We start from the raw sequence: 24689 nt of genomic DNA, 5'->3' as shown, positions 1-24689 counted from the left end.
AGCTCAGGTCTCCTCGCTGGCATTTCATGTCCGTGAAGTCGATGAGAGTAGTGTCCAACCTGACAGGAGAGACGCAGAGACAAAATTCATATTACACACAAACACATACCAAACCGAATCGGTAGACACTGGAAGATTTGTAGAGCATAATTGGGGGTTGGCCTGCTGTCAATCATTTTCTAGATTCTATAGTGGCATATTATCCTGCCACTATAGAAGAGGCCACAGTCGCAGCTATGAAAGGGTTTACACATGGTCTGCCAAAATGCTTAGGTATGTGTCAAAGTAATATCCACATAGATTTGGAAGCACCCAAGGTTTCCCAGAAGAACGTTGGCCAAAGCATCACACTGCCTCCGCCGGCTTGCCTTCTTCCCATTGTGCATCCTGGTGCCACATGTTCCCCAGGTGAGCGACGCACACCCGGCAGGACCTCCATGTGATGTTACAGACAACCTGACAGGGGTCAGCATGGGCACTCTGACTGTTCTACAGCTATGCAGCCCCATACACAACAAAGTGCTATACACTGTGTATTCTGACAGCTTTCCATCAGAACCAGCATTAACTTCTTCAGCAATTTGAGTCACAGTAGCTCGTCTGTTGGATCGGACCTTACGGGCCAGCCTCCGCTCCCCACATGCATCACTGAGACTGTCACCAGTTCACCACTGTTCCTTCCTTAGACCACTTGAACCACCCCACAGTATTGGATATGCTCCGTCCCAGTCGTCTAGCCATCACTATTTGGCACTTGTCAAACTCACTCAAATCCTTACGCTTGCCTATTTTTCCTGCTTCTAACACATGCTGCCTAATATACCCCACCCAATAACATGTGCTGCAATAAAGAGATAATTACTATTATTCACTTCACCTGTCAGTGGTCATAATGTTATGCCTGATCGGTGTATAGAAACAATCATGGGGCAGTGGTGGCTTAAGTGGTTAAGGGACGGTGTTGTTGATCGGAAGGTTGAGGTTCAAGCCCCAGTACTGTCAAGCTATCACTGCTGGGCAATTAAGCATGGCCCTTAACTAGGGATGTACCGATCCGGTATTTTGGATCGGTATCGACGCCGATCCAAGCATTTTGAGTGGATCGGATATCGGTGGTGCGTGACCGATCCAAATCCGATACCCATGATCATGGGCGTCAGAACCATTATATGACCCACCCACTTTTTAAGACCAATAATATTGGACCTACCCACTTTTACCGTCTCTATTCAGCGCAAATGTCTTTTTTTTTAATTACTTTTCAGAGCGCCGCCAGTCAAATCCATTCTGCTTGAGGAATGCGCTAATAAATTAAACTCCATCCTGTGTTTTACCTACAGCATTGACCACACCCCTGCTTCCTGAAATCCATGGGCGTCGGAACCATTATATGTGGGTGGGACAGGACACGCCCACTTTTTATTTACTTCCGACGCCCATGTCCGTGGTGGTTGATTAATGACCAGCAAACACCATAGACTATTGCTTAAACTTATGAGAAAAATACACTTATATATTAAATTACATTCATGTAAATAAACATAATAAATTTTATAGGAAATATGTTGCACAACCGCCTGCGACAGACGGGAACGTTTAGCAGGCGCCCTTTCCGTTTACCTCAGCGCGTTAAACATGTCGCTCATTTGTGTGCGAGGTTTACTGTAATACATTTTGCATTGTGTTACAAGAGTTCTCATTTGAAATTTACTTTAAAAATGTTGCCTTTTCTTCAGAAAATAATTTAATTTAATAATTGCAGTATATATGGTTTATATTGTTATACCGCTAACTGTTAAATGTACTCTTTGCTACTGCATTAATTTTTTTTAAGGTTTCTTGTGTTTTCATTTTTTATCCAGTAATATGGGCATTTTTGTATTTCTTTGCCAGAAACAAATAAATCTTAATAACTAAGCGAGTTGTATAAAAGGTAGAAAAGAACACAGATATCGGATCGGTATCGGTCGATACCGGCAAACGCTGGTATCGGAATCGGATCGGAAGAGAAAGTGTCATATCGGTACATCCCTACCCTTAACCCTCTCTGCTCCAGGGGCGCTATATTATAATGCCTCCGCAACTTCCTCAGCTTGGATACATGAAAAAAATAATTACCCTGTGCTGAAATGTACATGTGGCAATAATAAAAGCCCATTAAAATCATTGTGCCAACTCGCGTTGTGGTAGGAAATACTTTCAGACTCGTAGTGAGCGGAAAGTATCGACTGCCCTGTTTAGTGCCTGATGAAGGAAGGTGTTTCTCTGCAGCCTTCGATAATGGAGTTTGGTAGCCTGAAGGTCAAGTCTCCCTGGAGCCACATACAGAAAACTTAACATTTAGTGATATTATTTGAAGAGGGGTGTTATGGGTAATGGATCAGCACAGAGATACTGAGTCATTTTCCACTTCAGCCCACTCTGACACAAGCGCCGATTTCACACTCCAGTTGACGCCACTTATCATTAGTCATGCTGGAGCGTGTCATAAAGACGAAACAAATGAAAAAAACTAGTTACGGTAAATGCCTTAATCGATATTTGTGACTGTCATCATAATTATCATCATCAGGGTTTTGTGAGGTCTAATTGCCTCGTTTGGGTCGACCTCATCTTTTTTTCTCATTTCATCTATTTCCCACATGGAAAGTCAAGCTGAAGAGATTGCTGTTAAATCAGAGAGGCTCGGTCCTGCTATAGCAGAAGTCGAGCGTTTCCAGACTGCACTCTGCCCACTGGATGTTTAATACATCACTGGATCACTGCAGCAACCAAAGGAAACAAAAAAAATCACATGATGGCGAATCCCAGCACAAGAAGTGGGCAGTGCAAGAGATGGGATTTAGAAGAATTCGTTGTTTCAGGAATTTCCTGCTGATGTAATTATCTAAACTCTCTGACACTCTATATGAGCAACGGTATGTGGACACCTTACCTTAACACCCATGTGTGGTTTTTCCCATATTCTGCTGCCACAAGAAGCACACAACTACATCGAAGGTCTTTGATTAGGGGGAGGAAGTCATGGCCTAATGGTTAGAGAGTCTGACCCTTAAGGTTTTGGGTTTGAGTCTCGGGCCGGCCACGATTGAGGTGCCCTTGAGCAAGGCACCGAACCCCCCAACTGCTCCCCGGGCGCCGCAGCATAAATGGCTGCCCACTGCTCCGGGTGTGTGTTCACGGTGTGCGTGTTCACTGCTGTGTGCGTGTGTGCACTTTGGATGGGTTAAATGCAGAGAACAAATTCTGAGTATGGGTCACCGTACTTAGCCGTATGTCACGTCACTTTCACTTTCATGATCTAGATTTAAGATTTCTCTTCACTGGAAGTAAAAGATTCACACCTGTTCCATGACAATGCCGCTGTGCACAAAGCACAGCTCTGTGAAGACATGGTATGGAGGTTAAGGTTGGAGAGGAAGAACATGAGTGTCCTGCACGGAGCCCCTGACTATGACTCGACCCCATTGAACACGTTTGGGATGAACTGGAACTGGAGCCTTATCACACATCAGCATCTGATTATTAATGCAAAAAGCCTTCCAAGTAAAGTGGAGCTTATTGTATGGCTATAAAACACTCACAGCACCACTTTTTTTTTTTAAAGACCCTTATGGCTGAAGTATGGTTAAGCAATCCACGGAAACGTCTGGGATCTAAAAGGTCTGGCTTTTAAACAAAGTTACTCATAAATACTCATTTGTTCATCAAAACACTGACCTGATGTTGATTCCCTGTTTGTAGATCTTGCAAGCATCGGAGGGTAAAATTCTAGAGAGTAAAGGCACTGTTGGGGGAAAAAAAATTCCTTTAGTGAGAGAGCAAACCCAGTCATTAGGTCTGTGTGTGGAGATGATAAAAATCACCACACTAAAAATGGTACCAAATACAAATGCTATTTCTGGAGCTTTCTAAATATCCCTTGATTTTCAGGTGTGTAGACGGAAAGACGAGCTGCAATGATATGACAAGACCACCAGGAGGTGCAAAGTTCCTCTCTCTCAGTTATGAAATTCCCTCTGTGTGTTTTTAAACTGCCTCTCCTCCCATCCCCACCCATCCCTCTCTCTCTCTCTCCCTTTTTCTGCCGTAATCCAGCTGGCCATCACCGTCCCCTCTGATGTAATCCCACTCAGCAACACTGCATTTTCCACACTCTAATACTCGACTGCTGTCCTGAGCTACAGCGACCGTCTGCTAAATTTCAGATTTCATGATTTAAAGCCCCCCCTCCCCAAACACACACACAGACACACACACACACAGAGAAGTTATTATGCGGGTTTTGCTAAAACCATCTGTGTTTCAGGAATTTATAAATAAATACGTAATCTTACCCCAGCTTTGAAAGTCCCAGTGAAGCTCCAAATAAAAGTCGCCAAGCTGTAAAATAAAAAAGACGTAAAATAAAGCACTCCATCAGATAACAATAGTCATTTGCTTATTGTTGCATGATGTTATATATAAATATATGATGTAAATGTAAATGTTATATAAATTTCCAAAAAGGAAGGGTGGATGTAGTTTGTCATTAAACCTGTCTCTCAGTCTCCCTGTCAGTCTCTCCCTCCCTCCCTGTCGGTCTCTCCCTCCCTCCCTGTCGGTCTCTCTGTCGGTCTCTCCCTCTCTGTCGGTCTCTCTGTCGGTCTCTCCCTCCCTCTCTGTCGGTCTCTCCCTCCCTCCCTCTCTGTCGGTCTCTGTCGGTCTCTCCCTCCCTCCCTCTCTGTCGGTCTCTCCGTCGGTATCTCCCTCCCTCCCTCTCTGTCGGTCTCTCCGTCGGTCTCTCCCTCCCTCCCTCTCTGTCGGTCTCTCCCTCCCTCTCTGTCGGTCTCTCCCTCCCTCTCTGTCGGTCTCTCCCTCCCTCTCTGTCGGTCTCTCCCTCCCTCTCTGTCGGTCTCTCCCTCCCTCTCTGTCGGTCTCTCCCTCCCTCTCTGTCGGTCTCTCCCTCCCTCTCTGTCGGTCTCTCCCTCCCTCTCTGTCGGTCTCTCCCTCCCTCTCTGTCGGTCTCTCCGTCGGTCTCTGTCGGTCTCTCCCTCGGTCTCTCCCTCCCTCCCTCTCTGTCGGTCTCTCCCTCCGTCCCTCTCTGTCGGTCTCTCCCTCCCTCTCTGTCGGTCTCTCCCTCCCTCTCTGTCGGTCTCTGTCGGTCTCTCCGTCGGTCTCTGTCGGTCTCTCCGTCGGTCTCTGTCGGTCTCTCCGTCGGTCTCTGTCGGTCTCTCCGTCGGTCTCTGTCGGTCTCTCCGTCGGTCTCTGTCGGTCTCTCCGTCGGTCTCTGTCGGTCTCTCCGTCGGTCTCTGTCGGTCTCTCCGTCGGTCTCTGTCGGTCTCTCCGTCGGTCTCTGTCGGTCTCTCCGTCGGTCTCTGTCGGTCTCTCCGTCGGTCTCTGTCGGTCTCTCCGTCGGTCTCTGTCGGTCTCTCCGTCGGTCTCTGTCGGTCTCTCCGTCAGTCTCTGTCGGTCTCTCCGTCAGTCTCTGTCGGTCTCTCCGTCAGTCTCTGTCGGTCTCTCCGTCAGTCTCTGTCGGTCTCTCCCTCCCTCTCTGTCGGTCTCTCCCTCCCTCTCTGTCGGTCTCTCCCTCCCTCTCTGTCGGTCTCTCCCTCCCTCTCTGTCGGTCTCTCCCTCCCTCTCTGTCGGTCTCTCCCTCCCTCTCTGTCGGTCTCTCTGTCTGTCTCTCCCTCCCTCTCTGTCGGTCTCTCTGTCTGTCTCTCCCTCCCTCTCTGTCGGTCTCTCTGTCTGTCTCTCCCTCCCTCTCTGTCGGTCTCTCTGTCTGTCTCTCCCTCCCTCTCTGTCGGTCTCTCTGTCTGTCTCTCCCTCCCTCTCTGTCGGTCTCTCTGTCTGTCTCTCCCTCCCTCTCTGTCGGTCTCTCTGTCTGTCTCTCCCTCCCTCTCTGTCGGTCTCTCTGTCTGTCTCTCCCTCCCTCTCTGTCGGTCTCTCTGTCTGTCTCTCCCTCCCTCTCTGTCGGTCTCTCTGTCTGTCTCTCCCTCCCTCTCTGTCGGTCTCTCTGTCTGTCTCTCCCTCCCTCTCTGTCGGTCTCTCTGTCTGTCTCTCCCTCCCTCTCTGTCGGTCTCTCTGTCTGTCTCTCCCTCCCTCTCTGTCGGTCTCTCTGTCTGTATCTCCCTCCCTCTCTGTCGGTCTCTCTGTCTGTCTCTCCCTCCCTCTCTGTCGGTCTCTCTGTCTGTCTCTCCCTCCCTCTCTGTCGGTCTCTCTGTCTGTCTCTCCCTCCCTCTCTGTCGGTCTCTCCCCCTCTCTGTCGGTCGGTCTGGCACTCTCTGTCTGACTCTGATGATATAAACACAGCCGGCCTTTAAATGCCCAATGTCTGTGACACTCAGACAAGCAGATCCTGCAAATTTCAGTTCTCCAAGGGGTTTTGTGTGTGTGTGTGTGTGTGTGTGCACGTGCATGTCCAGCACGCTAAATATGGGGTGCGTAAGAAGAACAAACATTTTTTTCACAGCTCATTTCAAATTAAAAAGCAGGCTGAACACTAAAAATACCCAGAACTTTCACATTTTCCCCCTTAAATTGGAAGACGTCTGAAACTATCACAAATGCAAAACACCTTGAGTCATGTGGCTCTAATGTTTCGGCACAGAGGAAGTGCTGACAAAGTGTTCAGTTAACCAGCTCATCTCCCACAGCCTCAGTGAAATCGCTAGTCAGTCGGTTTTAAATCAAAGATTCATCATTAATGATTTTTTTTAATCAGAGATCTGGGATGTTCTTCATGATGTAAGGATCATCACAATAATATACAATACAAATACTGAGTGTGTTATTATAATCAGGGGCCATATAGGTTCTGCAAACACCACATGAACATACCATATTATGAGCTAAAACCTATTTTACTTCTGTATTTTACTGTCTATACAAGTTTTAATCCATCGGTACCTGACTTTACAGGAAGTGCTCTCTCTTATTGTCTGCTCATGCTAGAGTCATTAAACAGAAGAAAAAGTGTGAAGCATCTTTCACATTAACATTAACATGTATGATCACACATGATATAGGTATTATTTACTTACTATTTATTCTGGTCAGTTAATAGATGGGAAAATACAGAGTAAACTTTCCAGATATGTGCACGCAGGCGTAACATATAAATGAGGGAGGGGGTGTAAACTTTTGCACAAAAAATACATTTCATAAATCTGTGGCTTTCTGAACATCCCCCCCCCCATGTCTCTGTCTTTCACAAAATTATATCTAAAAGGTTTTCCAGACCTGTCTAACGGTTCCTTCTTTTTCCAGACCTGCAGTTTCCAGCCCTGAGCCATAGTGACAATAAACAAAATGCTGTGTTTGTTATGTAAATACTACTAAATTTGTGTGCCTATTATTTAAATGTCATGTTTGCCTGTTTAAATGGAAATGTAATGTAAATGTCCAGGCCATGATTTTAGCATGTTGCGTGACACCATGTGCTTAATCCGTGAGACGGTGCCGTTAGCTCCGCCCCGTCTACCATTAGATCCAGTTGGTTGTAAACTTGAGCAGCATTTCTTGTTTGCGTATGTCTGAGCATTTCGCTTTTTTTTTTTTTTTTTTTTTAAAAAGCAGTTTTCCTTGTGGGAACCAGTCGAATGTCCCCACAGGGATAGGAATATCTGACCTTCTGAGGACATTTGGTCGGTAGCCAGGAGACAGATTTCATTTTGGTTACTGAGGTAAATGTCGAGGTTAAGGTCAAGTGTAGATAATGCACTTATATACTGCATTAACAATATCAATGCAAAGTCCTCACAATGATAGTAAGACGCGCACGTGTGTGTGTGTGTGTGTGTGTGTGTGTGTGTCTGTGTGTGTCTGCATGGTGTGTCAAACCAAAGATTGCCCAAAGGAATTTGGAGCAGCTCCATGGCTGCACAAGAGTAAGCCAGCGCTTTTTCAGACAACATGCTACGTGCTCAGCTTTCAAACTAAACTCGTCCTGCATTTAACAGCTAGCACAGTATAGACTGGATGTAAACTTGCACACTAGGGGCTGAACAAGGGGGGCTGAACAGGTCCTGTGTGAGAGATTTGCTTACCTCCTTAAGGGCTTTGAGGAGCCGAGGCCTCTTGTCCTCTACGCTTTCTCTGGACTGCTGCTTCAGCTTCCGCAACAGTGCTGTGACTGCAAACACAAAAAGACGTGCACTCGGGTCAGACGCTTCTCACACTGCACAGCTCGTCGACTTTCCCACATGCTCAGTAAGTTCTAGACCACAAGAATTTTGAAGTTATAACGACCCACAGGAGTTCACCAATGCAAACCCAAGTGCCGGGGCATTAGCATCTTTTTATAAAGAGACAAATGTAACTCGCAAAGATAGACTTAAATAGCACATCTACGCTGACGAACAAAATAAACTCTACTTGTAGAAAGCATGAACTCCTAACTTGGATTTCGCAAAGCCGTGAGAAATGAGTCAATGAGTCAATAGTGACCATAAATTCTTCGATAACTCAGCTTTACAGTCCAAAGCCCTTTAGCGAACGACTGAAGGTGGATCGATGCCCATGCATTCATTTGCAAGTTCAATGAGGTCCTTTAATGCATAGGCATCAATTATTTGGTAATCAGCACGAGCCTGTTCGGGAATTCCAATTAAACCTAGGCTACCAAATTCAATCTTCCTGTGCATATCTCCCACAAGGTGTACCTCAAGTCATTCTTAACAATATGTACATGCAAGGCATACACAATCAACAATGGACAGCAATGAATTTACCAATGATTACATTGTTTTGATTAATGAAAGACAATTGAACCACTTTGTTATGGAACATCTTTAAAAATGTTACTTCCTGTTATCACTTACTTCCTGTTATCCCTTAGGCTGTAACTGACCAACCACTTCTTTCCACTTCATGAAAAAATTTTTTTTACAGAAACAAATTTACAGCTCTACCTAAAAAAAAAAAATCACAGTGAAAACTTCTTCCATAAATCAACACGTTACCCGTTCAACAAGCAAAGTTTTTAATTTGTTTCTATGGAGCAGTCAAGACTTTGTCTATGTTGTTACTATAGAAATGATAAACACTAAATGCAGGGAATCATCTTCTGACCAATCAGAATGAAGCAGTTAACATTGGTATAAAACAATAAATATCATATAGGCATCACTGTTTAGTTGTATTGACAGCTAATTGGATATTTAAGCGGTTTCCAATTCCACGATCATTTAGTCCAGGATACAATTTATGAAGAGAACTTTGCAGAAGGGATACTGCAAATATAACAGTAAGGAAAATGTATAGTGACATTCATGATGAAATTCATTCATTCATTCATTCATTCATTTTCTACCGCTTATTCAAACTTATCCGTCTCACGGGGAGCCTGTGCCTATCTCAGGCGTCATCGGGCATCGAGGCAGGATACAATCTGGACGGAGTGCCAACCCATCGCGCACACACACACTCTCATTCACTCACACACTCACACACTACGGACAATTTTTCCAGAGATGCCAATCAACCTACCATGCATGTCTTTGGACCAGGGGAGGAAACCGGAGTACCTGGAGGAAACCCCCGAGGCACGGGCAGAACATGCAATCGTGATGAAATTATTTTATCATATATTCATTCTACACCTAGTCTGAATCAATCCAAAGAAAGTATATATATGAAAAAAATCTAACGAAACCTTTTTAACTACATGCCAGTTCCGCTTTAATTTACATGTTAAGCTGTCTGAAAAACAACGTTTAGAAGAAAACAATGGAATAAACTAATGACCTTGGTAAGCTGTAGAAACAGAACAGCAGAACAGAAGCTCTCTTTAGTGCTACATCTTTAACAACCCTGCGATGAGGAACCCGGGGGAACCAATATCAGCTGGTTTTCAAATAAACTCTTTCGTGCCGAAGCACTGAGAAATTACACGCTTAGTTTGGACGTTCTGACATCTGCTTGGAGTCGGACGTGCGTCAGATGTCAGTCAAGGTATAACAGGCTAGATCCGGGATTAAGGAAGGAATGTAGCTAGTTTACATTACAGCACATAGAACACCTCCGAACAGTGTCTCCAGGCAAGTGTTCAAAAAATAAATAAATAAATAAAAATTACGTAACAAGGTTGCGTTCTTTTTAGATGATCTTTGGGAACACTCGAAAGAAAAAACATTTGTTTTGATCTACCCAAATAAAAAATAAAATAAAAAAAGCAAGTCCTGGCAATCAGGCCCATGAGGCAGGATACCTGGTACACAGTGTTTGCTTATACCATCATACACATAGCTTCACCTAATGCTTCGGTTATGCCTCATAAAAAAATAATAAATGTTATTTCAGAATATTCCTTGACTCTGCAGGTTCACCATTTTCTGAGGTTTAAAATGCTAACCAGCAAGCAGATTAAAGTAAAGACAAAAAAAATGCCATTTTTTCTTAAATGCAAGTTGGCAGGCAAGTCTAAGCTGGTCCTAGGATCCAAGGATCTGGGGAACTATCTGCTAGACTTTGCTCACTTCTGGACATTCCTGGGGGGTTCTTGGGAAACAGAACCTTCTCCTGGACCCTTCTTGCTAGACTTCTAGGTCTGTGTTGGATGTAGTGCATTGTTGGGTGCTCATCAATAGACTTTGCCAGCTCTTGAAAACTCTTGGCTTGATGTAACCCACCCTTAGGTGCTCATGGGCACTCCTTGCTAGACTTAGTTTTGGACACTCCTGGTTGCTTCTTGATAGACACTGCCCAACCTTGGACACACCGTGCGAGATGTAACCCAGACCTAGGCCCTTTTTGCTTGACGTCAACAACTTTTTAAGTTTCTTGATAGTCCTTGCACATACTTGAGCTCTAATCCTGCTCTTGGGGATTCCTTCCCCAAAGTGCTCTTGGGCTCTATATGATGGGTATAGAGCACAAATTCCTCTGTCCTTCCCAGAATATTTTGTATTTGTTTAGAGTTTCCAAAAATAGTACTAACAAAATATATGTAATCCACAGATACAGCACACTATCAGGCACTCATAACTGATGCAACACACTCTTGGGCAGGCTTTGCCTTGTGACCTCAGTGGTTGTGCAATGTGGCAAAACATCATGACATAGCTGTGCCAAGCTCGTAACTCACCCAGGGTTTCGAAATTAGAAGCCCATATGGACCTTTGTCCAACCAAGCAGCTTAATCAGAGGTGATGCGACCCGAAAGGAGTGGTTTGTTATCTTTGCTATCTTTCTACAGGGGGCTACAAATTTGCCATCTGCCTGCAAATGCCCCAGAGTGTGCAACAGTTCCAGGTTTATCTCTCTCTCTTTTTTTTTTTTAAATGCCTTGGTTAAATTCAAGAAACAGAAATATTTCTTACGTAAAAATATACTTTCGATCTGAAAAGAAAAAAAAAAAAAAAAAAAAAAACACAAGCTGACCAGAAACTGATCGACGAATGAAAAAAGAAGGCACAAAGCAACAAAATGAAATGAAATGTCAATTTACCAAAAAGCAGAAAGCAAATTGGCATAACAGCAGGCATAGGTTTTACTATTGCTAATGTTTATTAAATGGTTGAAGAGCTTAGCAGAGAGCAGAGAACAGCAAGGTCCTGCTAATCCTTTAGCCAGACATAGTGCTCCAGATCTGCTGGGAATGACGCACGCCAACAAATTCACCTCCACGAGGTCCACGTTCCCTTACAGAGTAGATCTCACAGTATAGATATCCAGTACATTCCAAAATTCATATTGTGGTAAAAGACACTATTGGGAAACTGTTGAAGAAACAATTGTTGGGCTCTTCTTGTGTGCACCTTGGCTGCCGTTTCCTTTTTGAACTCTCTTGGATTGCCAATTCCGAAAATCCGTCCAAGTCAATGCCCCAAGGATTTTCAGCCTGTCACGCAAGCCAGGTTGCTACTGATTAGTAGGCATTTAAAAAGCCCTCTACAAATACAAATACAAAAAAGCAAGCAACTGGAAGTAGCACAAGCAATTTTTGGCTACGTGCACCTACATACACTGGCCTTGTTGCAGCTCATTTCTTTTCCTTGACGTTATAAGATGAATAACCGTAAGCAGATACACTGTGTTAAAGCCAGACAAACCCAGCTCAAGAGACTCTTCTGATGGGGTAACAGGGAGCGTAATGGAATGGTCATTCAAAACAGAATTCCAAGTAAGAAACTCTGGGGTTCAGGATTCTACCTAGCGAGTTCTTGGACACGAATACACCAAGTATAGGCTACAAGTCAAAACAACATGATAGCAGTGAAACGATTTCTCTTTACCGTATTTTCCGGACTATAAGCCGCAACTTTTTTTCCCACGCTTTGAACTTTGCGGCTTAAACAATGATGCAGCTAATATATGGATTTTCCATATATGGATATATGGAAAAAACAAACAAACAAAAAAAAACAAAATTCTGTGACGTGCTCAGTTTTTTGGTGGCATTAAGCTTTCATTATACCAACGAAATTGCCGAACGGGTTAAATGTAGGGTCTCCGATGTTTGAGAAATGCTTCGGGACCACAAACTAAAAATCAAAACAAACGTGTAGCCAATGAGCAGAAAGGGGCGGGGCTTGTCAATATGGGCGGAGAGAGTGTTCGTGCGCATGTGTGACATTAGCAGAAAGCGGTTTTAACATTGACATGGAGGATAAAAACAAAGAAAGAAAGTGACGAAAGGCTTACGATAAGGCAAGAAGTAGAACGCGGTTGTAGCTGCCTCTCTACATCACTACGATAGAAAAGAGGTGTTATTTGTGTAGTAACAGCGTTTAGCTCAGGAGTTATTGACTCGGGAAACTCCGACCTGTGAATATGTGGCCAACTTCCTGCTCCTTCAGTTCTCTCCAGCGCTGGAAAGCTGATCCTATATTAACACGTCCTACTTCTTGCCTTATCGGAGGAAGATAGTAACCAATGACTGACTTTCTTGGTAGGCTACTGTTTACTGCTAATTTTTTATTTTTTGTTACAAGCCGTGTTTCGTTAAAGCCTGTGTAAAGTTAATTTGTTTCGATGTACCTGTAGGCACCTGCGGCTTATAGACATGTGAGGCTTATTTATGTTCAAAATAATAATTTTTTTAAAAATTCAGTGGGTGCGCTCAATAATCCGGAAATTACGGTATATGATTTACTACTTTGTAAAACTTGGTAATTAGCTCTTGTTTTGTGCACAGGTTTAAGATATCTAATGTAAATTAATTGCGTTCAGACCAACTTTATGAACACGATTAACATGCGGTTAAGGCTCTGGGTTGTTGGTCTGGATTGTGGTTCAAGCTCCAGCACAGCCAAGCTGCCGTTGTTGGGCCCTTGAGTAAGGCCCTTAACCCTCTCTGTTCCAAGGGTGCTGTATTTTTTTTTTAAACTTTATTATGACAAAACAAAAATAAAAAACAAAAACACATGAACATTGACCTGAGATATATACATATTAAGGCATAGATTGTGTCCTATTTCAGAAAGTCAATAGCTGGACCCCATCTTCTTTCAAAAGCTGTCACTTTTAATTGCAGTTGTGCGGTCAACCGTTCCATTAAGTAAACTTGTTTTAACTTTTGTGTCCATTGCTTAACAGTATGTGGCTCAGGCTTTAGCCAACAGATTGTTATCATTTTCCTAGCAGTCATTAAAAAGAGACGGAGAAGAAATGCTTGATCTTGTGAAAGGTTGTCTGGAAAGATGTCCAATAAAAAAGTTTGGGAGTCAAAAGATATGTTCACTCTTAGTAGATTGTCCACAATGCCCTTAATGTCCCTCCAAAAGCAATGTATGATGGGGCAGCCCCAAAAAATACGAGTTTGATCACCGACCAATCCATATTTCCTCCAACATTTGTCACTCATACTATTCTTTTTGAGGAAAGATTTCAACGGAGTCCTGAAAAATCTGATTTTCGTCTTCCACTCAAATTCCCTCCAAATCTGACTGCCCACACCCTTATGACATCCAGAACAAGTATTAACCCAAACATCGTCATCCAAGGTAACATTCATTTCCATTTCCCATTGTTGTTTTATATGTTGTGTATTATCTGACATGTCAATCAACAATTTTTTGTACAACAAGGACAATTGTTTTTTCATTACACCACCATTTTCAATCAAGGTGCTGTATTTTCTGTATTTAACAGAAATATTTGACCCAATATTAATTTCCTTCTATGATGATTTTCAGAATCACAGTACAGCCATAAATATGACCTTGCATTAAACATCCATGTGTTTTACCAAGCAGAAGCACTGGAACTCTGGAAAACTGACTGTGCTCCAAGTACAAAGGATTGTGGCATTATTACAAGCATAAGAAACCATGCTTGGATTTCCAACCCCAAACAATCTCCTTTATGTCTATTACTAATCACAGGTTACATACGGTCAACTCCACCATTATTCATATCCTCCTTGAAAATAAGGACACATTTGATATTATCAACAAGCGTTTAACACTTTTAACTGAACAAAGCCATTAATGTTAAATCCGCGTTAAACTGCAGGGTGGAGATACTAGAATTACTGCACTACCATCTCAGACAGCATCAAGACACGAGATTATCGATCAGAAATCCCAAATCTCCAGATCGTATTTCACATATCCGGTTTATTAAAGCTTGCACAGAGGGCAACAAGGGCAGGAACGGTGAACGTAGTCCGAGAAATTCTTTAGCCGAATGACAGGAACAGCTTCATGGTGAAATCTTTGACATTGAGCTTGACAATCTAGCTAAGAAAACAGCTATTACACAATAAATTACGTTTCATTACAAAAATTCGGAATTGTATTGTGATTCCAACAATTCCGGAAATATATGAACTTAAATCAATTTTACATGAAAAACAGTAATCACAGAAAATATCACCCTTATGTTTATTAGCACAACATACCGTTAGGGATCATCTTAATCGGGTTCAACTTGGAAAATAGAGCGAACGGAAAGTGTGTTAAGCCGCGAGTCATTTTTCCTTATTAGAGCTAAACGTCACTGAAAATCAATACAAAAGTTCTTTCGGATCTTACAGTTTCTACGATGAAAAATATCTATCCTGGCACACGTGGACTTTTTCCAGGATGACTCCAACCCATTTAAAGGGAACAAGGTCATCCTGAGGTCAATAGCTTGATTAGGAGAAAAAATTACTATGGATTATAAACCACCTTGATCCTGACCAAAATAAATCTTGAACTGAAGATGTACCACATATGTTCAATAGCTACATATACACAAGGCCTTTCTTTGTACTGTGAGCTTCATACTGACCAGAGCTTTCCTGTCCCTACACCTGCGACGTTCCAGGGCCATTTGGGAGATGTGGGGACGACAAGAACATCTTTTGGTAAGGTGGATCTTTTGGTAACTAAGATCTCAGGAACCATAACTATATTAGCCTTTACATTTACGGCATTTGTCAGACGTCCTTATCCGGAGCGTCTTACATTTTATTTCATTTTTATATAACTGAGTATTTGAGAGTTAAAGACCTTGCTCAGGGGCCCAGCAGTGTCAGCTTGGTGGACCTGAGACTTGAACTCTTCACCTTCTGATCAGAAGACCCATACATTAACTGCTAGGCTACCACAACCCCAAAACGTTGCATGGACAGGAAGTTTGGACTTTACATTTGCATTTTATGGTGTTTGGCATTACGCAAATTGTAGATGCTTAAATTCGATCTGATTTTATTCAAATGAGCAATTGAGGGTTAAGAGCCTTTCTGAGAGACCCAGCAGTGTCAGACTTGGTGGACCTGGGATTCGAACTTACAGTGTTTGATCTGCAGTTCAACACCTTAACAATTAAGCTACCACATCCTTGCTATAGCCCAATAGTAACAAGCAAATTTTTCCATTGTCATACATTTTAAACCTTTAAAGCGTTTCTCCAGCAGCACAAAACAAAGAGCTCTTCAGGATTTTAAACTGACCTCTATTTTCAAAACAGAAACAACGCCCTGGCCTGCATCCCGACTTGGCCCGATTTCTCAAACCACATCAGAACACGTTGCACTCATCCCGTGTACAGATTTGGGAGGATTGAATACATCTGGTGTCAAACGTAGCGCAGACATCAAAGTGAGGAATAAAGTAAAGTGATCTTGAGGCATGGGTTTAATGCAGTGAGGGTTCTGAGGTGGAACAGAGGGCAATGGCGAACGTGTTCACGTGTGCAGTAACATTTACGCTTTTGCTCGGGGAAAGAAAAGCAAGAGGCGAAAGAATATGCAGGACGCTCAGTGATTAGAAGCGACAGCTCTACCTTTTAGCTCTTGTGTGTATACGGTCTACTGTCCACTAGAGTTACACTACTTATTCATGCACATACATAAACTAGAACGAAATAAAAAAAAAATTCATAGCAGATGTACATATTTTAAACAACAGTGAATCTTTCTACAGTAACAGGGCGTCGCATGGAAGCTCCACATTGTCCAAGATTAATAAATGGGTTTTCAAAATGTACTTGTATTTAAAATCCATATACCGCCTTTGTAGTATTTCAGTCACACTTGATTCTATCAAACTATGATGTATTTCTGTAAATCAAACTTCACAACCATGCATGGACAACACGACCGTATCAATTCTCCTCACTACTTCTTCTCTGTGTCCCACAATGTTCCCCTGACTCATGGTACACGTTAAAACACACGCCCGGGTCAGCAAGCAAAGCGAAGACCCAAAAATGAGTTGAGTTCCAATGCAACCGAAATCACACCACTTACTACAGACATTGATTTTTTTTTTTTTTTACTCCATTTGTTAGACACCCTTATACACTCATTCAGACATCTTGAGGAGCACTTAAATTAAGGGCTTGTCTCAAGGGCCCAGGAGGTGCGATCAGTACGGTGTTTTCCGGACCATAAGGTGCACCGGATTATAAGGCGCAGTCTCAATTACGGGGTCTATTTCTGTACTTAACCCATACATATACGGCGCACCGTATTAAGGCGCATGCTAAATCATACGGTCTACAAAAAAGGTAACAGAAGCAAAACAGTGAGTTTAGTTGAACTTTATTTTACTATTTAACAACACGCACATTATTTTTTAATCAATCTTCTCCCACAAATCCATCAAAGTCCTCATATACGGTGTTTCCTTAACTTGGCGCAGTTCATTTTCTTGCTTCCTCCACTTCCGAACCATAGATACAAATTGATGTTGAATTCTTTCAGCTGCTCTATTCCCATTTATAAGTGCGTAACTGATGGCCTGTAGTTTGAATTGTGCCTCGTAAGCATCTGATTTTTATTGGCGGATGACAAACCAACTTAAGGTGCATTTACCGCCACCTACTGGACTGGAGTGTGGAGCGCATAATCGTTAGGAAGAAACAAATGTTGTTTTGCAACATACCGGTAGTATACCTACCGGAGGCGTGGCGAAGGTAAGCGTACGTACTGTACGTATTACGTAATGTCCTCTGATTGGTTTAACGCTGCCAGCGTACGTAGTGTATGTATTACGTCCCTGTGTCAGCGGGAAATGATCGGACAGTCAATCGAGCAGAGCGCTTACTGTAAAGTCGCACAACATTTTTACAGATTTTTGGAACTCGGTGCACAAAAAGTTAAGGGTTTTAGGCGCGCCTTATAGTGCGGAAAATACTGTAGTCCAACGTCACAACCACTAAGCTACCACTTCAATTTTTTTTTTTTTTTTTTTTTTTTTTTTTTTTTACAGGTAGTCTGAGGTTTGGTACCACAGTGTGTTCCCAGTCCACGTCATAGCCTTCCCGTTACCAATTTTTCATTTCAACCATGTTCTGTTTCGGAATAAACTGCCAATATGAAAGCCTCCTAAAAGAGAAATTAAGGTTGTTAAGGGAATGCTTGCTTTTAGCTGCTATAACATAAGCAATAACAGAAACTGCTTTGCTTTTCGGATGTTCCACAACATGCAAAGGATAAAAAGTAATAATGGTTGGCAAACTTTGTATAAGTAGTATTGTATAAAACACTTCAGGGTGGTAACAGTAATCTCAACTACGGGCCGCCTCATCCGAGATTATTACCCTTTATGAACACTACGTTTGTTTCGTGTAGTAAACAATAGAGTTCTGTTGGAATAGAACGATCAACTTTCTTACTTATTGTATTTTAAAGGAAATGTCATACCCAGAAGCAAAATATTTCCAATGCTCTTATCTACTCCAATACAGAATAATGTTATCAGTAATAATATTTGTGTTTCCCAATCACGTCATACACAACCCCACCTTGTGCTAAAAGCTGACTAACACCATTTTTTATCCTACAGCATCAATCATTTCCACAACGCCACTCCCTACCCGACCGAATTCTGCTATAAAAGCCGACCGTGTTCGCCGTATTGCCTGCTTGTCCTCTGGTGCTTAAAAATAAACAAAACGTTGTGTTGTTCTGCATAGACGAACTTCCCTGTTTTTGCCAAACTGCTCACCCGGCTGGTTCGCAAACCCGTCTTCTAATCGTCTGGTTTATTATTTATATAAATCTAGGGAAATCAAAATAACCACCTGCATGCTTTTTGCATATGGAAACCTGTTTTATAAAAAGTCCTGTATTCTAACTGGATGGATGGTTCTTTCGAAGTCATTATCCAACCTTGAAAAACACAGCAAAATATGTGGCAGCTAAACCAGCAATAACAAGAACTGCTGGGCTTCTTACTTGCTTTAACCTTTAATGTTGCTAACAGCAGTGTGCAGAACAGGAGCCTAGAAACCAGAGTATATATATTACATATACACACACCTGATCAAAGCCATAAGGCTTACTACAGCAAGGGCTGATCTCACACGTACACACACCTTTTCTTCTCATCATAACCGACAGAGACCAAAAAGAATTTCCCCCTTCCAGTAATTAAACTTGTAAGGATGCTAATAACGTGCAGCAATAATACGCAACTAAAAATCAATCGTCTGTTGTTGTTTTTTTTCTAGGATGAAGCCAATATGTGGATGTTAAAGGAAAAAATTCCAAAAGATCTTACGTTTACTTAATTTACCCTCACTTTGAAGTCTCTCTCTCTATCTCGCGCTGTCTGTCTCTCGCTCCCACTAAATCTCGCGCTGTCTGTCTCTCGCTCCCACTAAATCTCGCGCTGTCTGTCTCTCGCTCCCACTAAATCTCGCGCTGTCTGTCTCTCGCTCCCACTAAATCTCGCGCTGTCTGTCTCTCGCTCCCACTAAATCTCGCGCTGTCTGTCTCTCGCTCCCACTAAATCTCGCGCTGTCTGTCTCTCGCTCCCACTAAATCTCGCGCTGTCTGTCTCTCGCTCCCACTAAATCTCGCGCTGTCGGTCTCTCGCTCCCACTAAATCTCGCGCTGTCGGTCTCTCGCTCCCACTAAATCTCGCGCTGTCTGTCTCTCGCTCCCACTAAATCTCGCGCTGTCTGTCTCTCGCTCCCACTAAATCTCGCGCTGTCTGTCTCTCGCTCCCACTAAATCTCGCGCTGTCTGTCTCTCGCTCCCACTAAATCTCGCGCTGTCTGTCTCTCGCTCCCACTAAATCTCGCGCTGTCTGTCTCTCGCTCCCACTAAATCTCGCGCTGTCTGTCTCTCGCTCCCACTAAATCTCGCGCTGTCTGTCTCTCGCTCCCACTAAATCTCGCGCTGTCTGTCTCTCGCTCCCACTAAATCTCGCGCTGTCTGTCTCTCGCTCCCACTAAATCTCACGCTGTCTGTCTCTCGCTCCCACTAAATCTCGCGCTGTCTGTCTCTCGCTCCCACTAAATCTCGCGCTGTCTGTCTCTCGCTCCCACTAAATCTCGCGCTGTCTGTCTCGCGCTGTCTGTCTCTCGCTGTCTGTCTCTCGCTGTCTGTCTCGCGCTGTCTGTCTCTCGCTGTCTGTCTCTCGCTGTCACTAAATATTTCAATTTTTAATTTGCTTTATTAATTCAATGAGCTTTATTAGCATGACTGTGGTGATTATTGTGTTGCTAAAGCAGAGAACTACTTTTATTAATGTTTCTTTTCTTTTTATTTTGTTCTCTTAATGTTTATTGATCCTTAAACCAAACTGTTAAATCACTTACTAACACAAAAAAAATCTCTCTCTCTCTGTCTGTCTCTAGCTCCGTCTGTCCATCCTTTACTCCCCGGTACCTTGCTGTCGGTCTGTTTCTTGCTCTGTTGGTCCGTCTCTCGCTCACACACAATCTCTTTGTCTTTCTCTCTATCTCTTTAACTTTCTCTCTCTCTACCTGTCCGTCTCTCCCCCTCTCCCCATGCCCCCCTTTCCCTCCCTCCCTTTTCCTGTCTTCCCTCACCCTTACACACCCTCTCTTTCTTTCTGTCTGTCCATCACCTTCTTTCTCACAATATTTCATGTATCTCTCTGTCCCTCACGTATCTCTCTGTCCCTCACGTATCTCTCGGTCCCTCGCTTATCTCTCGGTCCCTCGCTTATCTCTCGGTCCCTCGCTTATCTCTCGGTCCCTCGCTTATCTCTCGGTCCCTCGCTTATCTCTCTGACTGCCTCTCAACCCCGCTCTCTCCCTGTCTGTCCCTCACCATTTCTCTCTCTTTCAAAATAAATAAATAAATAAATAAATAAAAGGTTCAACACGATCAAGTTAAGCACCAGACACAACAAACCTGTGATGATGGCGTCAAATAACCCAAACAAATCCGGGTGTGGGGACGGTCCAGTTATAATCTCAGTCAAAACAGAGAATGTTTGCAAACTTTACCTGACAATGGATCACATATAACATATGAGATGTGTGAGAGAGTTAAACACATCAGCAACAAGAAAACGAACTACATTCACAAAAGAAAGCAACAAAAGAGACAAAAGTTCCTTTTCTATAGTCTCCGATACAGATCCTATACAAATTAGTTGTGTCGCCTTAAAGGAATGGATCCAAAACAATTGCAATTAAATTCCTAATTTCCTTCAGTTCCCCACTCAAAGCGTTAGTTCATATCGGCGGCAAAAAAAAAAAAACCCTTACAATTGTGGTTCTCTCATTAAACAAACAAACAAACAAATAAATAAAATTTGGACACAGTATGAGAAGTTGCTGGTGCAACTGGTGAGTGTGTGTGACTTGTACAGTTAGATACCTTTGCTATAACTATACTATAAAGCTATAAGACTATAAAGTTTTGTACGGCTACAACTAAAGTGTGAAAAAACATTTGCCAATCCCACAAGCACCAACAGCATCACCAGAGAGAGACATACAACAGATACGAGCGTTTTGTTTTGCGATTTGTGTTAATGAGAGTAAATGAAACAAAATCTGAAGCTGAATAATGTAATAAACTTGTCTGTGCACCTTTTGAGAGTTTAAAAAAGATACAAGAAAGATGGAAGAGAACTTCGTGTTTAACCAATCGGCTGCCAGCACTGGCTCTAGCTCCGCCCAATTTTAGCTGCCGTATTGTGAAAAAGTGATAAATCTAAACTATATCCTGTTTGAGATTTAGTGCACTTGATGTCTAAGATCATAGACATAAGGAAAATCTAGCATGCTGTGAAATAGCTTAACGCACTGAGACAATTCAATGCAGCCGAGATGGTACTGATGGTACAAAATACCCATAATGCACTATGACATCAAGTATATAAATGTACATGTAATAATGCATTTAGAAACATACTCATCTGACGGTCTCCGTAGCTGATAGCTTCGGCAAGAGGACTCCATCCCTGAGCGTTTTTCACCTTTACTGGTGCATTGTGGGCCAGCAGGAGATGAGCACATTCTGAAAAATACAAAAAAAAAAATAATAATAATATTAATAAAAACAACGTAAAAAACAACAGCATTTCTCAAAATCCATTTGCTTTAACCTTAAAAAAATAAATAAATAAATTTATGCATATACTGTACAACGATGCAGATTTATCACAAAAATATGAACTGCCACAAACGTGGAGTACACATCCCAAGACATTTCTGTTCACTCTCCCGGAAAGAAGAAAAAAAAAAGAAGAGGCCCTGCTTAATTTAACATCGTTCTGATGCCGGAGGCACAAAGGAACAGCTCTAATTTTGTATTAAAGACTTCAACTCTCCAGGGAATGTGTCCAGCTAATGAAGCCTTTGCCTGGTAACCAAAGCACTCCATGATGGAAAATGGTTTGCAGGCTTGACAGGACAGAGGAGAAGCTTTAAGGTAAAAATGACAATTATTTTGATCGTAAACAATAGAGAAAAAAAATTTGAGGTTTGTTTACGCTGTGATTTGTACAACAGCCGAACACTTACGTTCTCTAAAAGCAGACGACTTCCCCTTTATTTATTTTATTTAAAATTTTTTGTGACTTCTGTTCCACAAATTAGCGAAAAAAATATTTAAGCGATTGCCGGAGCTTCTTTCTGATTTACAGGAAGAAAAAAAAATAAAAAAATGTGAAAAGGAACTAAAAGCTCAGGCTGACGTTGTGGCTTTGCAACACACAATAACGCTATGCTGATTACTTAAGCACATAAAACTGTCATGGGCGTGAATGCTTTACAGTCGTTTCCCCAACGGCCTCGCTTGGATTCTCTCAATAAGACAAAAAAAAAAAGAAGAAGCGGCAGCCTTTCGTTTTACAGGAAAAGCACAAAAACGTCGATCCTGAAGACTTTCCTGTAATGGACATTTTACAGACTGTTAAAAAATTACCCGACACTGGAGACTCCTTTCATTAAAGCTCAATATACTGTACATCTCTTTGCTGAAAACCTCACCGCATCAACAACTATATAAATATTGTTTTATTCGATAAATAACACAAATTTATCCGTTTGTTATTACTGGTAGATTATGTGGAGAGTCTGCGGTGTGTTAGAGGTGTGCACTATTTTTATTATAAAAACAAAATCAACACCTTCCGTCCAATCAGATCTAAGAATTTAACCACAGTATGATATAATAATAATGCTTCCATATTCTCCTACTTAGATCTCAGTGGCCCATTTAAAATAACGTCTGGCTCGCTTTAAATCTTGCAAATTAACAGAACAACTTAAACATCTTGAGTCTCTTTAATCTGTAAGCGTCCATTCCCTGATGCACAGATCGTGTTTATTTAAAGCTGAATTTATTCACATCAATAATTGATGACCACAATTAACAAGCTTACAGGCAGAATTTAATAAAAAGGTAATAAAACCTGCACCCATACTCCAACACCTTCTAGGCCTATTGAAAAGTTATAAATAAGTTCTTAGCTAGTTAGCGGAATAATTAACACCTGATCCGAGTCTTTGGGACACGGTACTGTGCTGAAGGTCTATAAGATTTCCCCGTTCTGCATTTCATGGTATTTCCAAGATGATCACACGTCTCTATATCAAAAAGTCCGTCTTTATGTCTAATGCATACCTTGAAGTTTCAATTAATGATAATAAAACCGATTAGGACAGGTCCGATAACAACGACAACAACGTTAACGAATGTTCATGTCATAAATCACAGTTAAAAAATTCTTCAAAACACCCAAACATGGACTTCAAGCATGGAATAAACCCGCAAACGGACTTGAATGTCAAGGAATCCTAACTCTACCTAGTAAGTTTCATTACACTAAGATTATTGTTGTTTAACATTAACAGACTGTATGGAGATAAAGGAAATCTGGGTATTTTGTTATTGTGCAACTGTTTTGCTGTTCTGAAGCAATTTTTTTTTTCCCCTCAATCTCCTGACTTCCAGATTCTCTCTTTCTTTCTTTCTATCTTTCTTTTTCTCTCACACTCACACACCTCCTGTCAGTCTTCCTATAATAGAGTTTATACCCTAGGTGAATATCAAAGGGCTTCTGGACCTCAAGGGCCTAGAAACTACTAAACATTTATTCACTACAGTGCTAAGAAAACAATGCCTTCAGTACTGAGCTCCAACAATCCTGTGGCTTTGAGGTCTAACATGAAAACAACCACTATAGTGATTCTGAAATGTTGGTGTTTGGCCCCCTAATGATAAGGATAACAATAAAGCACTGTTTCTCTCACACCATGACTCTATTTATAAAATTGTTTAAAAATCGAACAATTAACTGGTTTACGTAAATACGACTGCAATGATTGTGATACACTTCATATTTGTAGATCATGATAGACAATACCATCGTTGCCTTAGTAGACAAAAAGCTTTGTTAAAGGGCTTAGCCTAAGAAAAGTGAAAACAGTAAGGATTCATATTTTCATATGCTGGAACCAGGGCCTGAGAGCATCACAGACGGCTGTGTAGCGCATGTGTGGGTGTAATACACAGAGTCCGGATTTGGATCGAGCTCACTCAGGCCTGATAACGCAGCCATCAGGCGGAGCCAGTCGTTCTTCTACATTACTTGTATCCCGGAAGCTTGATTATGTAATAATGTCAGCATTTATCTGAAATAACAATTGTAACAAAGAGCAGACTGACTGGACGTTCTGAAACACCCAGCAGCTTGCTCATGGACCACACATGTTGAAGCTTACTGGACACAGCCAGGGCTGCTGGACCAGAGGCCTCACCGGTCACGTCAATCCAGAGCAAAATGAACGTGCACAGACCGCAGATGGAGCCACGAAGTGACGAGTTTATCCTCTTTCGCTTTTACCGTATTAGAGAATAATGAATTTAACTTTGTTCTCTTCAAAGCCACAAAGAAAGCTAATTTCGTCCTCGAACGAGTAGAACTCGACGTCAACAGAAAGGCCTTGTTCTCTTTTTCACAAATTTGAAAAATCTTAAAATATACCTTCGCCATTTTTGGAACGATATTAAAATGTATTCAGTTCATGTGGCGTTAGCAAGGAGAAGTCCAATTGACTTT

General features: G+C 42.2%; 1 protein-coding gene across 1 annotated transcript in view; it reads right to left on the bottom strand.

Moving 5' to 3' along the window:
* Window positions 1–24689, bottom strand: part of ankrd13c (ankyrin repeat domain 13C) — a 39301-nt gene that overhangs the window by 8091 nt on the left and 6521 nt on the right. Inside the window, exons 3-7 of the mRNA XM_027153260.2 lie at window positions 21536–21640; window positions 8028–8113; window positions 4338–4383; window positions 3721–3787; window positions 1–59 (exon numbers count right to left, since the gene is read on the bottom strand). The exon at window positions 1–59 is cut by the window's left edge and continues 86 nt beyond it. Of these exons, the coding sequence (XP_027009061.1) occupies window positions 1–59; window positions 3721–3787; window positions 4338–4383; window positions 8028–8113; window positions 21536–21640 (363 nt within the window). The remainder of the gene's footprint in view (window positions 60–3720; window positions 3788–4337; window positions 4384–8027; window positions 8114–21535; window positions 21641–24689) is intronic.

The sequence above is a fragment of the Tachysurus fulvidraco genome, chromosome 2 (genome assembly GCF_022655615.1).
Source record: "Tachysurus fulvidraco isolate hzauxx_2018 chromosome 2, HZAU_PFXX_2.0, whole genome shotgun sequence".
Classification (NCBI taxonomy): domain Eukaryota; kingdom Metazoa; phylum Chordata; class Actinopteri; order Siluriformes; family Bagridae; genus Tachysurus; species Tachysurus fulvidraco.
The sequence above is the reverse complement of the archived record's forward strand: the minus strand, read 5'-3'. Positions and strand labels throughout refer to the sequence as shown.